Genomic DNA, 15034 nt, shown 5'->3' with positions numbered 1-15034 from the left:
CATTTAAAATCAAAACCAGTGGTTAATTTTCAATCTAGTCAGATATACCACTCACATGTAAATCCTAGTCTTTAGCGAATGCACCTCAGTATAGGCTTTTTAGTGCATCACTTTACAATTAGCTTGTTATAGTTTTACACAATATAATGTCAATATGAACATGTAAAGATTAACGTTGTGATATCAAAGTTAGCAGCCAAATCTCCTCTGCACCACCTTTCACTATGTTACATCGTGTTTGGTGCAGTTTTGTGGAACAATTCCCCAGTTTGCTCAACACACTGTAGCATGGGGTCTATACAACGCCTCCTCTACCTCCAGACCTACTTGTCGTCCTGCATGGAATCTGCTTCTTTCAATCTCATACAGGCTCTTTCGGCCATGCCTTAGGATGCACTAAATCACAATATTCCTCTATTGTTGTATTGCAAAATGCCCAGTCGTTCTGCCATGCCTCTTCTGTTTACCTGACTTTTAGCCAATAGCCATACCATGGATATAAATCTACGTGCTTTGTCAGGTAAATCTGCTGTAAATCCTAGCAATGTCTTTGGGGTGGGTATTACATCCATTTCTCCATCTCATTCAGGGCCTGATTTATGAAAAGTTAGTGCCGCCTTTGCGACAATTTAATTATATTTTGTACATTTGTGCTGCTTTTGCGTCAAAGAATTATGCAAAGGCGGCGCTAACTTTTCATAAATCAGGCCCTTAATGTCTTGAATGATTCTTTCAAGTGTAAAGTCACTGCAGGGCAATACCATGCTATATGCAGAAACGCCGCATTTATGGCTGTACATTGCTTGCGTTTTATGATGCTACCTGACATGAACCTGAGCAATACATTCTCCTGTGTATCGTAACTGATAGAAAAATGTAAAATGTAAAAGCTTGTGTCTATAATTAAAGGGCATATCTTTCACCGCTGCACAAAAATACCACGAGCATTGCTTTGCTAGTTCTTTCCCTAGCCACTTTACTTACTAAAAATGCTGCCCCAACAAATAGTTCACACCTGTATGGCTACGAGTGGGATATTAACAATGTCCCATCAAAATCTGCTGGTTTTGGGATATTTTGCTGACTTCATATTTGAGGCTTCCAGTACACGCTTTTCATTTTAGTTTGCTTTTATTGCAGCCCCTAAAGTATTTATATTCTAGTCCGAAACCGTTTGTTGGCACTGGATTCAGTTCACAAAACAAATCCTTTGTTCATGTTGAAAACCAGAAGTAATAAATAAAACTAGCAGTGCAAAGAAAGTTGTAAATGGAAGATATGTTCTGGAGAAGAGGAGATTAGGAAAGGTTAACACAGGGTAATGAAAAGAAGTGGTAACTAGGCTTGTTGCCACAGGGCCCGCTATTGTCTGAGCCCCGTGCTGCCACTGCTAAATTTATTTATATATCAAAATCATGCTAAGGCAGGTAATGCTGGCCACCACTAGGTAGCCCTATATGCTGAGCTGCCTCAAAATGTGTCCCATGCTATTTTTTTTTATTTTCAATGATATGCTAATGTTAGCAGAAAACTAGAGAGGGACCCCACAAAATTTATGTTATGTGCGCCCCAAAAATCTCTCTAAGACCAGAGCTTCTGCTCCATCACACCTAGAGTTAATATCTGTCAATGTAAATCATCATAAAATGTGAGTATTATATCAGATATTTAACTAATGTCTTGAAGTTCTATTGAATAAAAGTGTTGTCTTTATTTCTCTGTAGGGCCTTGCCAGAAAGCAACTTGGAGTTTGTAGCTGTTGAAGATACCCACATTTATAAAATGAATAGAAAAGGAACATTCTACTGGTCAACAGAAACAGAACTTGAGGAGCAGTGCAGGGATCTGAAAGGTTACATACGGCTACCCATATCTCCTATTACAACAGAGACTGATATTGATATCACTGCTGCCCTTCTACCATCTGGAAGGATCCAGAGCCACCACCATGTCAAGACTGCAGTTAGCGAGACAGTGCCCACCGAAGTCCAAGAATATGAACCCTGCTTCTATAATGGATTCAGTAAAATCCACCAAGAAGTGGATGCCTATGACTCTCACCACTTACACCTCTCTCTGCATTCAAATGTTCAGTCACATTGCTCTGAACGGAGCAATTTTTCAAAATCCACAGTACCGTTTAGTTTTGGGAATAATTCTAGATCAACGTTTTTGCAGCAGCCTTTGGAGCCAATTGATTACAATTTATCAAAATTTGAGGCTCAGACGCAAGTGGAAAAAATGCAAATCAGAAGTGTTCATTCTTTAATAGATCAACAAAAAGAGGAATCTGTGAAAAATTCAGTGGTGAAGAATATAGATGATGTGGAATGTATCAAGTCTGTGACTCCATGTTCCAGACCGCCAATGAGTCTTGAGGGCAGAATAATTCCCACAGTGTACTCCGAAGAAGAAAACATGCAGATTTGTGATTTTGACATATATAATGTCAACATCCATGTGAACAAAGGACCATATAGTGACTTGCGTAACATGCCAAATTTGAACACCACGAGCCATTCAGAAGAGGTATGTGTGGACACTTTCATTAATGAAGATCTGAATCTTGAAAACATTACATGTGAATCTAATTCAACACCTGCATTAGATGCAATAAAGCAAAGCGTGGAGGAATGTCAGTATTTAGTGTATTTTCCATCGGTAGCAAAATCAACTACTAACCAAGAAGAGTTACAGAAGGCTACTTCCACATTACAACAGAGTGATTTCATGACAATACCACAAAATGGATTAAACTTGGTAGTTTGTTGTCTAGACAATTCTGGTAGGACTTTTGGAAAAAGTAAAGGGGGGGGCCAATTGATAGAGGACCCTCATGAAGTGCTTAAAAATAGTGGTGTCATCTGGTGCTCAGAAATCAACAAACTTGAGAATCCTCATTTTGCTAAGCCGTCTGGAATTATTTCTTCACAGTTGTGTGAGATCAAAGACTATCAACAAGAACTAGGAAAGACACCATTTGCTAGTGGTGTAAATGAGCATATTTTGGATCAGACCTTATTGAACAAAACTAGTATATGTGAATTGATGCCTGAGCTGGCTGTTGAAAACCAATTTTCCGAAAGCCCAAGTTTAGAAATTGTGGATCTTGGAGTGCAGATTAATAATCAATGCCATTACTATAACCGTGTGAAGTGTTCAAATGAAGCTAATTGTGTTGGAAAAGATGAGATGGATTCTTATTTAAGTGCTGATGATATTAGTGACCACAAATTGGATCAACCAAGTGACCATAAATCTTCTGAGAGTGTCAATTGTAATCTAATGGTAGTCTCAACAGTATTAAATGCAACATTCCAGGATGAACCAAGTGACCAGATATCTTCAGAGAGTGTGAAACATAATCTAATGTTAGACTCGACAGTATTAAAAACAACATTCCAGGATGCAGATATTGGCTCTGAAAAGACAAATGAAAACAGATTTCGAAGAGAGAGTCCTCTTACTCCTGGGGAACCTGTGCAAGAATCTATAATGAGGTTCAAAGACACTGACCCCAGGAGTCAACCTAGGAACTCTGATTTGTTGAGGATCGCAATCAGTCCAGCAAGCGTGGACTATGGAGTGGCCTGTCTGATGACAGAACCATTAAGCTACTGGACGCAAGGAGCAAAAGGACCAGCACATTTGACTTCTGCGATTGTGATGAAGATATCTGTTCAAGATGCATATGGAATAAAAATCAAAGAATGTGGTCATTCTTTTCTAGAAGAGCTGAGGAGGGCCTTCTTAGATGCAGAAGGAGACCGGTTTACACTTTTGGATTCTGGCCTTGTGTTATCAAGATGCAAAAAATATGGTCAAGGAAGAACTGCTTTTATTACCATGGTGAGTTTGATTCTCAGTGGTATTACAAATAGCAATACTGTGTGATGAACCATTTTAATGATCTAGCGTGCTCCAGGCTCCAAGTGCACATAATTTATTTTGATTTATATCATTGTTATCTTTCAAGAAGCCATACGGGTAGATGTAAAAAAGAAATATCCCACCTCAAATCTATTTACTATACCACCCTACAATTGTGCTAACATCTACAACCAAGGTAAAAATGATAAAATATTCGAAGATAAAAACATTAGGAAGAAGAATTGTACAAAAATAATTCCTCTGTGGTCGACAATGTCAAGGCTACTGGTTATGGCACTGGTTAAATATCAGAAGTTCCTTGCTCTGCATTTTGGTTCTGCCATTGTCTAGCCAAGAGTTCTTGCTCAGAGTGCATTTTTTCTAAGCAACAACTTTCCTGACAGAATTAGCCTACTTTTAAACTGAATTAAGAAGCTCACTCTGTTGACAGAGAATGGGGTTCAAGCAAGATTTAATGTTTGTGCTCTTCTAATCTAAAACGATATAATTTCATGTAAGAGTTATGAGCATTGTATCACTGCATTGTCGTAGTAATAGTGTTAATATTTTGGTGAGAATTCCCCAGTGATTTAGTGACCGATTATTACAGGGCACATGATTAATCTCTAGTAGTCCCCTGTTTCAGGACTATGCATCTCAGTGCGAGACTCCCAGATACTTTGACATGTGATGGCGACCAACCACAAGAATGCTGTCTGATTGATTGACGCACTGGAACAGTGACCCAGATCATTGAAGCCCTGTGAATGTACTCATGAGAAAGTACACATGTGGCAATGGTCCTCCCATAAGTGAAGTCCGTTAGACAGACACTGAAGTATACAGACAGGGGCATACCCTACAAGTCTTGGGGCTACCTGTTGTTGCTGCGAAGGGCAGGAAGTCGAGCATCATACCGATTCAGCAATGGTTATGCTTCCTTTTGTCTTCCGTTATACTCATTTACCTTTTTTTTAAAACATAAACATGGGCATCCATTTTTGTTGTGTTTATGATCTTGACAAGGGTTCAGAATTATGAGTATTTCTGTTCTTTTTCAGTGCAATGGAATAAAGATGGCATTGACCATCCCACGGTCTAGCTTGTTCCCGTACTACCATTTGGGGATGCATTTTTATGTTACTGAGCAGCTGACTGAGGACTGGTTCCGTATTAGAGATAGAGTCACCCAGGAGAGCATGCTCATGAAAAAGGTAATTCATTAGAACTCATACCATGTGCAACGTGTGACCCTACTGTGGGTTGTTCTGACCGAAGGAGGTGGGTGATGGGTGCGGTAAAAGGGGGTACCTCCTTACTATTTGCAATGACACTCGTTAATGTTTTCTGAAAAATGTGGTCGCAAACCATTGGTTGCTTAACACTTCCTGAAAGGGGGGTGTTTTGGATTTGTAAAGAGGAGGGCAGTGTTTCCACTCTGTGAATGTTGAGTTAAAGGGAGCATACAATGATCCTGTGGAGTGCTGCACTCCCTAATCCTCCCCCCCCCCCACACGCACAAAGCATCCTACCTGTGTTTTATTGGAGCACATGTCCACTTAAAGGACATCAACTGCAATATAATGCCATTTTGTTTATATGAATGCTGGGACAAAGATCTGCTACTCCATGCAGGCCTCCATGCCAGCATACCAAAATGGATTCATGAGGTCTCAAACCTCCCACCTCATTAACTTTAATGTGACAGGCAGTTAACAAATGTGATCAGTAGCTTGAGGGTATTGTACATCCCTCACACCACAAAGTGAACATTGCACTGTGACCAGACTCTTTTACATATGAGGCAGCGCGCCTCAAAAATGAACTCTTCATTTTCTGTGGCCATTTTAGTGTCTAGTTTTCCATGTAAGCAGCAAATACAAGCGAACAGACATTTCCGGCTCGCAATGTGCCTTTGGAACAATGTGATTTGGGGTTTTACCATCGCACATCCTGTGACTTTCAACTGCAAAGCCACTTAGTTCACCAAGCCTTAGAAATTAGAAACATCGTTTACCAAGATGGCAGAACCACGAATGTCTTTACAACGAAGGCTTTGCAACGAAACAGACTTTATTGCGACTGTATTTTGCGTGTAAGTACTTTGCAGGTAAGTATTGAAGGCCTGATTTAGAGTTTGGTAGATGGCATTCTCGGTCACAAACATAACAGCTATCCCGTCAACTGTATTACAAGTGCCATGGGATATCCGCCAAACTGTAAATCAGGGGGAGAGAGAGAGAGAGAGAGAGCAAGAGAGAGACAGAGAGAACGAGAGAGAGAGAGAGAGAGAGAGAGAGAGAGAGAGAGAGAGAGAGAGAGAGAGAGAGAGAGAGAGAGAGAGAGAGAGAGAGAGAGAGAGAGAGAGAGAGAGAGAGAGAATGAATATATATATATTTTTACTATGGGGGATACAGGATTTTGGGTGGTAATGGTAATTTTAGTGTTTAGGGTGGGTATGGGCTTTGGGATGGCAACAGTATTTTTAAGGGTTAGGTGGGTATGGGTTTTTGGAATGCAAGGGTAATTTTAGGGTTGGAATGGATTTTTGGGTGACAAGGGTGATTTTATGGTTTAGAGTGGGTATGGGTTTTTGGCTGGCGAGGGTATTTTTTAGGTTTAGGATGGGTATAGGTTTTGGGTGGTAAGGGTAATTTTAAGGTTAGGGTATGGGTTTTTGGGTGGTAATGGTAATATAGGGGTTTAAGGTGGGTTTAGGTTTTTGGGAGGCAAGGGTAATTGTAGGGTGGGTATTTGGGAGATAAGGGTGATCTTATGGTTTAGGTTGAGAATGGGTTTTTTAAATGACGAGTAATTTTAGGGTGGGTATGGTTTTTTTGGATGGTAAGGGTATTTTTTAGGGTTCAGGGTGGTTATGGGTTTTGGGTGTTGGGTGTTGAGGGTAATTTGTGGGTTAATGGGGTGATACATACACACACACACACATATATATGTATGTGTGTGTGTGTAATGGGTTCATACGTACTTATAAGATACTTTAATTTCCCTTGTATGCATGGTAATGGTATAGATATAGAGAGAACGATATGTGTTAATACAAAAATAGAAATGGGGTCAAACTTACCTATTAATTTTCTACCATGCATATGCCTTTACTATGCGTGCATTTACAAAGGAAATGTAAGTATCTTATAAGTAAGTATAATCCCATTGTACACATACAGACACACAAATATCGTGGTTGTAAAGGGTTTGGTTCTAAACTTTGCTCTGTTCTGAAAAGGAGAATTATGTTTCAAGCCAAAACAGACAATTGTATTTTTTTTAAAACAGCTCTAATACAACAAGCATTTTCCTAAGTCAGTAGGTCTCACCCTTGGAACTTACTTGCGTTGCCAGTGCTTTTTTATATATATATATGATATATATTTGTTTTTAAACAGCAGGAGTTGTGGGGATGCAAGCAACTGGGAGTGGGCAGGGAGTCTATAAACTAAAAATGAAGCACATGAAGGAGAGAGCAACAGAGGTTGAATGGAGAAGCACACCAGGGACTGGAGCAGAGGGTACACGTGGAGGAGTACATGAGAAAGAAAGCAGTTACGAGATAGAGAGCAAACACATAGGGGCTGATTATAAGTTCGGCAGACGGTTTACACCGTCCGCCGAACTTCCAACGGGGAGGTTACCGCCATAGTGGATACCTCCCTGCCGGCCCCCTTGGGAGTTCCCCGCTAGGTCAGCGAGCGGAAACCTGAGTTTCCGCCCGCTGGCATAGTGGGAAACAGCCTACAGCATTGTCTCTGGCTCGTAATGGAGCCGACGACGACGCTGTAGAGGGAAGAGTGCAAATCAATGCAGACAGTGAACATTGTGATGGTGCTGGCCAGTGAAGGACCCCTGGAGCTTCCTGCACCCGTTCTCCACCAGCATTTTCATGCTGGTGGTACTGCCATTAAACCGCTGGCGGAGAAAGGGGTCGTTATCCCCCAGGGCAGTGCTGCTTGCAGCGCCTGGCAGATTAGGACCACCACCACCTCCAGACCGCCGGGATCTCCGATCCTGGCAGAGCTGGTGGTTTTGTGGTGGCCCGACTGCCAGGGTTGTAATGTGGCAGTCAGACCGCCCCATCGGTGGCGGTCAGACCGCCTTCCTCGAGTCTCTCGGTCTAGTGACCAACACACTCGTAATTAGCACATAGTGTATGTGGGTGGGGATTTGCAAGATGAGTGAGAGAAACACAGGAGTGAGCTGGAAAACACATGCACATTGAGTGCTTAACTCAAAAGAAACAAATAGGTCTCGCCGAGCTGTTGACTTTGCCAAGTTTTTTTTCCTGTAAAATATTGTTTAGAAAAAGTAAAAGACAGGAAAAGCAAACACCTATTTTATAGTATCTCAACACTGTACATTAAATTCTATATTTTCGTCCTTTTTTAGGTGTCATAATTTATTCTTCAAATGCTTTTCACTCTGGAAACTCTGAGCAGAATTTAAAAATAATACAGAAGTGTTAGAAGGTAAAAGAAAATGTATGCCAATGCCTAATTTACTTTCCTCAGGATTAAGCCATTTGTGTCCTCCTGTAATCAGGTAGCAGATTTATGGTCCTCCAGGAATAGTGTCATGATCAAATACACCTTCTGCCTCAGACACCAACTGAGTGAGTGCAGCAGATAGCCTTTACCCCAGTGCCATAAAATGCCTTTGTGTGCCTCAACATAGGCTTTCATGCAGTGTATGGAAGGTAGGAGATGAATTAAAAAACAATCTTTAAAATCTGCTCTTTAGCCATATCCCAGCAAACTTATCCCTGTGCTTTTATAGACAAGATGAGAGGTGTGATGAGCAACACACTGTGGGGCTTTTTGAGGGGGTGAAGCATCACGCAAGGGGGAGAGCTAAAAACAAATGGACTCTCTTGGAGTGCTGAATGAAAAAGATAAAAGTTGTTTTCTAAATGTGAATAATGGGAGGATGCACTTCAGCCAACCAAAAGAATTGAAAAGAGGATATGCTTCATCAGAGGGATAAGCAAATGAGAGAGACAATAAAGCCAGCCAGTAGTAAGCATGTGGCAGGCTGTATGCCCTCTGTAAGTTCACAGTAGGTCGTCTGCAACCTGAACATTTGCGCTGCCTAGTAAGCAAGACATAAAAAGTAGTTTCCTAAAAGTGAGCAGAGGAAGGGCACAAGTCAGCCAGTCTAGAGGCTGTCAAAGAAGCGATGCTCCAGGGGTCGGACAAACACAAGAAGGCCATCAAATAAGAAGCAAGGAAACAAGGGTGACAATCAAGCCAGCCAGTGGTAAGCAATGGGAAGACTTTAAGTCCACTGTAAGTTCTTGGTAAGCCCACAATAGGTCTTTCACAACAAAACAGCGTGTGCTGGTAGGAGAGACCTAATGACTGTTACAGTGCACATAAATACCCCTTATGGAAGATCTAAATACTTACAAAGTTTGCATCAGTACTATAACCCATCATGTTTGTTACTCAGAAGGATGAAAGGCTGAGGTATCTTCATCAATCAAGCATCAATCAAGCAGTCCCCCAAAAACAGAAGTACTTTCACTGATGTTCACGCCTTTGTACTTTCAAACATTTACCTTCAAACCATTTAGATTGTAGGTAATAAAAAAGAAGCCTGATTTGACAAATATCACAGGATTTTTCCATTTTATCTGAGGAGTGCAGGAGAACTGCTATTTTCTGTTGGAAAAAAGGGAACGTATGACTTAAAGGATCATGATCCGCAAGAAAGCTATTTGTGGGGTTTTGCAAATGTGGTTTTGTAGTGTGTGGTCAGGATTAAGAAAACTGACAGCACAATTTGAGCAAAACCTCAGCATTGTAAAATGTGTCCCATATTATTTTAATATTCTCATTAATGATGCAGGAAATAGACTTGAGTCTCCTGTTCTAATCAGGATTTGTATAGAGTGGCTGCTTCACCTGTGAGGGTCTCGAGGTGCTGTGGGTACATGCTCTGCGATCATGCTGCCTGTTCCTATTGGTTGAACGTCCAGATCTTGAGGTCCTTCCTAAACTGTTGGAGTGATGGAGAGGCTCTGAGGTGCAGGTCGAGGGTGTTCCAGGGCTTCTCCGCCAGGCGGGAGAAAGAGCGGCCTACACTGTATGCCTGGCGGATACACTGGATAGCTGCTAGGTAGAGGGATCTGGAACGGAGTTCCCTGGTAGGTAAGTCCTTTGTTGTGTAATGCTTGTAAGTGTGGGTGAGCATCTTGAACTGGCATCCCTTTGCAACTGGTGGCCAATGGAGTTTCCTGGGGTGAGGAGTGATGTGTGTCTGTCTGGGAGGTCCAGGATAAGCCTGTCTGTGGATGGTCTGGAGTTTCCTCATGAGCTGGGTGGTGAATCCTACATAGATGGAGTTGCTGTCATCGAGCCTGCTGGTGACGAGTGCTAGCTTGACGGTTTGCCTCGTGTTGGGTGGTAGCCATCTGAAGACCTTTCTGAGCATTCGGAGTGCGAGGAAGCAAGCAGAGGAGACAGTGCTGAACTGCTTCTTCATGGATAGCTGGCTGTCAAGTATGATGCCGAGGTTGCGGGCTTGTACCGTGGGTTTGGGGGTAGGGCCAAGTTCAGCTGGCCCCATTCGTTGTTCCATAGGGTGTCCTTGCCTTTCCCGAAGATGAGTACTTCTGTCTTGTCTTTGTTGAGTTTGAGACAGTTGTTCATCCAAATTGCCAAATCCTTCTTGCATCTTTGAAACCTGTCCTTAATGGTTGTTTGGTCGTTTGTCGGGAGAGGATGAGTTGGGTGTCATCGGTGTAGGAGATGATGGCGAGTCCTTAGCTCCTGGCGATGTTGGCCAGGGGTGTTATGTATATGTTGAAGAGGGTTCGACTGAGGGATGAGCCTTGAGGTACACTGAAGGTTCTGTTCGTAGAGAGCGAGGAGTAGAGCAGAATGATGATCTTCTGCATCCTTCCAGTGAGGTAGGAGGTGATCCACTTGAGGGCTGCTCCTTTGATTCCAGATCTCGTCAAATCTGTTGATCAGTGTGTAGTTGGATACAGTGTCAAAGCTGCCGAGAGATCGAGGGTGATGAATGATGACTGCTGTTTGTTTGTGGTCTAGCAGCATTGTGATGTAATCTGTGGATGTGACTAGAGCTGTCTCTGTGCTGTGGTTTGCTCTGAAGCTGGCTTTGGAGGGTCCAGAAGGCTGTTGTTCTCAAGGTGTCTGGTTAGCTGGATGTTAATAGCTTTCTTGATGACCTTGGCTAGGATTGGGAGCAGGGAGATGGGTCAGTAATTCTTGGGTCCTTCTCGGTCCGTGGATGATTTCTTCATCAACGGCTTCACGTTGACATGTTTCCATTTCTGGAGGAAGTGGGCTGTGGTGATCGAGGAGTTGAGGACCTTCGTGAGTTCTTTGCTGATGGGATGATTGCTGAGGTTGAAAATGTGGTGGGGCAGGGGTCTGATTGGGCTCTGGGGTGAATGGATCTCATGATGGATACTGTTTCCTTTTCAATGAGGGTGTTACACAAGGTAAGCTGGTGTGGAAAAAGTCCAAAAGGGTGTTGCACAGAGCTTGTGAGGGTGTGATGGTCTTTTCTGTTGCCGAGGGGTTGGTAAACTGCATGGCTATGTTGAAGAGTTCCTTGATGGTGTTGGAGCTGTCATTGATGCAGGTGACTAGGACAGTCATCTTGGTGTTTTTCAGGAGGTGGTGGTATCGGTTGAGGGCATCTTTGAATCATTTTCGGTCCTCGAGGATCTTACTGGTGTGCCATCTTCTTTTCTTCTGTCTTCAGTCATGTTGCTGGGTTTTCACTTTTGCCGTGAACCAGTTGGGGTGTTGTGTTCATTTCTTGGGGATGGTGGGCTTCCTTGGTGCGACTTCGTCAGTGCATGCCTTGATCCAGTTTGTGAAGTTTTCCGCCGCTTGTTCTGTGTCTTTGGTGGTGGTGGGTAGGCAGAAGTTGAGGGCATTGGTCCATTGTTGCTGTGATACCTTTGACCAGCTGTGCTGTGTTTCGCTGGCAGTGGAGGCAGGGTTGTTGGGGGGGGGGGGTTCTGAGATGATGAAATGGATGTAGTAGTGATCGGTCCAGCCAGGTGAACTCCTCAGTGTGGGTGTATGTAACTCTGTTGCTGGCGGAGAAGAGGAGGTCCAGTGAGAGTCCTGCGTTGTGGGTGGGGTCAGTGACAAGCTGCTTGAGTCCTAGGTTAGCTGTGGTTTCTAGGAGGTCAGCCGTGTTGGCGTTGTCGGTGTTCTCCAGGTGAAAGTTGAGGTCTCCTAGGACTAATTACACATTCAAGTCGATGGCAAAAGGTGTGATGAAGTCAGGGATTGTGTTGCAGAAGGCAGGACGGAATCGCAGAGATGTGTAGGTGAGGGTGCGTCTGATGGTGGTTTTGCTGTTTGTTCACAGTAGGAAGTGGAGGTGCTCCATGAAGGCGTTAGAGTTGTCTGTGGTGGATAAGCATTCAAGGTTCTCTTTGTAGATTAGGGTGATGCCTCTGCTGCATCTGTTGGATCAGTCCGAGTGCGTGATGTTGTATCCTTCGGGGTGGTTGTAGTGATATTCGGAGTGGATGCAGGATTCAGCCAGGTTTCTGTGATTAGAAACTGCATCCAGGGCATGGGTCGTAATGGTGTCCCATATTTATGTGGCATATTTTCCGAATGAGAATGTGTTAATCAGCAGACGGTTGAGGTTCGCGTCTTCTATGTTGGCAGGTGTATGTGATGCGGTATGTCTGATTGGAGAGGCGTGGTTGGTATCCTCGGCACATGTCTGCTGCATGGTCGCACTGCAGTCTCCATGCCTTTGGGAGATGGGGTGCTGGAGAGATGGGGAGATAGGGAGTGGTACTGGCCACCGCGGGGGTAGGGTGAGCGGGAACCAATGGCACAGGGGACCTCTTACCCATAGGGTAACGGGGGTACCAGTGGTACTGTGGGCAGGAGGAGAGGCCGGGGACAGAGGCATGCTGCCAGGGAAGTGGGTGGGTAGGCAGACACGGAGGGGCACGCCTAGCAGGACTGGCTGCCAGGGCCCGGGGAGCGCACTGTAGGGAAGCTAGCAGCCGAGGAAAGAACAGGTGCCAGGGAGTAAGAGGGGCAGATGCTTAGCACAGGCATGGAAAAGAACTGTGAGGTAGCGATGAAGGCAGGGTGACTTTACCTGAAAACTGTGGCGAAAGAGGGGTGACCTAGCCCATCCTTCTCTGGGCTCTGATGGGCGCTGATGGGCAAGCCCTTGGCCCGGCTTTGCCCAGGCACCGTCCGAACGCATCAGGAAGAGCCCAGTTAAATAGGGCTGGTGGCGGGAAAACAGCTGCAGGTCTCCTCCCAGTAGCGGAGGCTGCTGGGAGTTGTGGTCTTGCAGGGGAGGAGGGTCTTAGAGAAGTCCAAAGCCCTCAGCTGCCTATCAGTGGGTTCAACCAAGAGAAATTGTTGGTGTGCTCTGCACTGGAATGGGAATTGTGAGAACATTTACCCCTAAGATTGGCATGGTTACTAAACCATAGGCAAGGCCACCAGAATTCAGCAGCAGGAGAGAACCAAATTATGTGGCAGAGTCAGCAAAACTACGTGGGCGGAAAAGGCAAATTATGCAGCATAACGCGCTATATTTTACGACAGTATTAGTTCAGTATTTTGTCATTTTCATTCTTGTTAACACTGGGCCTGATTTAGAGTTTGGTGGACGGGTTACTCCGTCAGCACAGTGACTGATATCCCATTATTTCCTATGGATTTATATTTTGACAAATGGGATATCTGTGACAGTTGTGATGGAGTAACGCCAAAATCTGAATCAGGCCCACTGTCTTAGCAAATGTTTCACCTTCTTATTACCACTTTGATTCTCAAATACAGCAATAAAGTACTGAAAGGTGACCAGTCAATCTTTGGAAAGGGCCTTCTACTGTGCTGCAGCACGTCGGTGCATTTTTAGTAACTTTTGATCGTTTCAACTAGAATCAAAAATCTGCAAATTAGGCAGACGCTGATGAATTATGTGCCAAATGTGGCAGATCCATAATTAAGCAAAACAAGCTGCAGCCTTAAAATGAAATAATGCTGGGTCCATGGCAATAGGGAGCAGACGATCTCCAGATGAGTTCAACTTCTACAGGCTGAAGTGAAACATATATTAGCATTTGGAACTGTACTGATCCCTTATTCTCTGTTGCACCGATTAAAACACCAAAGGCAAATATAGTTTAAACAGAACTTTTATTATTCAGCAATCTCACAGCTGGGTTTGTTCCAGGAAGTTGCAGGTGTACAGGTACTGGGCTGATGTTACATACCAGGTTGAACAGTGTTTCATTTTTGCACCAGTAAAATTACTATGCATCTCAATTTGAAAACTGTCAGGCCTGTCAGAAACGTTTGTGGAGCCCAGTCACAATTATTCAGGAGCTTTCCGTGGTTTCTGATGAAGCATGATGCAGGCAACAGGTCATTCCTTATAAGAAGAGACCAAGAGAGGTTTGAATATAAGTCTGAGGTGTAGCGCAGGGAGCAGTCATAATGAAATGGTGTACCTTGTCATTTTGCTGCTCCCAAGGAGTGCCTGCCAGCTGGCGAGGAGTGTGGGCTGTGCTGGGATGGGAATGTCTCGTACATCGGGTACAGTCATGTTCCCCTGCACCAAGTGCCCAAGTGGTATCGTGAGTTTTGATTTTGGCAAATGCTTCACACTGATCTAGTATGTGCAAAGAGGCATAGGCCAGTCTCTTGACATGAGTGAGGTTCTTTACTAGTCCTGTGACCTGGAGGGGAGCACCAAGCGTGCCCTCATTGAACTGACTGTTGGCTTCATGACCTTGTCATTGTTTTAGCACATAGAGTTCTGGTGGCAGCATATCGATCCAAAGTTGAAACTCCTTATGGGTGTCACTGGATGGAGGCCTACTGGCCCACTCATGTACACTCCACCTTCTATACACTTACTGAAAAGGATCCTAGCGTTAACAACCAAGGTTATTTGTTTTGTATATGTGGCCTGAGTGCTACATGCTTGGTGTTTAAATAAGCCAGAGTAACGAAAGCCCTGGGGTCCATTTTGGATGCCCCAAGCCTGACATGTTTCACAAGAGGGAGGTGAGGTTATTTTCTTAGATAGTGGAAGTATATTGCTGGCATTCCTGAAGCTGGAGGTTGGGGGAGAGGGAGAAAGACCTACACACTGAACTGAGGGAATCATTTGTATA

At 43.9% G+C, this 15034-nt stretch overlaps 1 protein-coding gene across 1 annotated transcript in view; it reads left to right on the top strand.

Annotated features, from left to right (window-relative positions):
* LOC138300326 (uncharacterized) overlaps positions 1 to 15034 on the top strand; it is a 160522-nt gene that overhangs the window by 63656 nt on the left and 81832 nt on the right. Inside the window, exons 3-4 of the mRNA XM_069239556.1 lie at positions 1725 to 3849; positions 4932 to 5084. Of these exons, the coding sequence (XP_069095657.1) occupies positions 1725 to 3849; positions 4932 to 5084 (2278 nt within the window). The remainder of the gene's footprint in view (positions 1 to 1724; positions 3850 to 4931; positions 5085 to 15034) is intronic.

The sequence above is a fragment of the Pleurodeles waltl genome, chromosome 6 (genome assembly GCF_031143425.1).
Source record: "Pleurodeles waltl isolate 20211129_DDA chromosome 6, aPleWal1.hap1.20221129, whole genome shotgun sequence".
Taxonomy (NCBI): domain Eukaryota; kingdom Metazoa; phylum Chordata; class Amphibia; order Caudata; family Salamandridae; genus Pleurodeles; species Pleurodeles waltl.
This window is presented reverse-complemented; position numbering and strand designations above follow the sequence as displayed.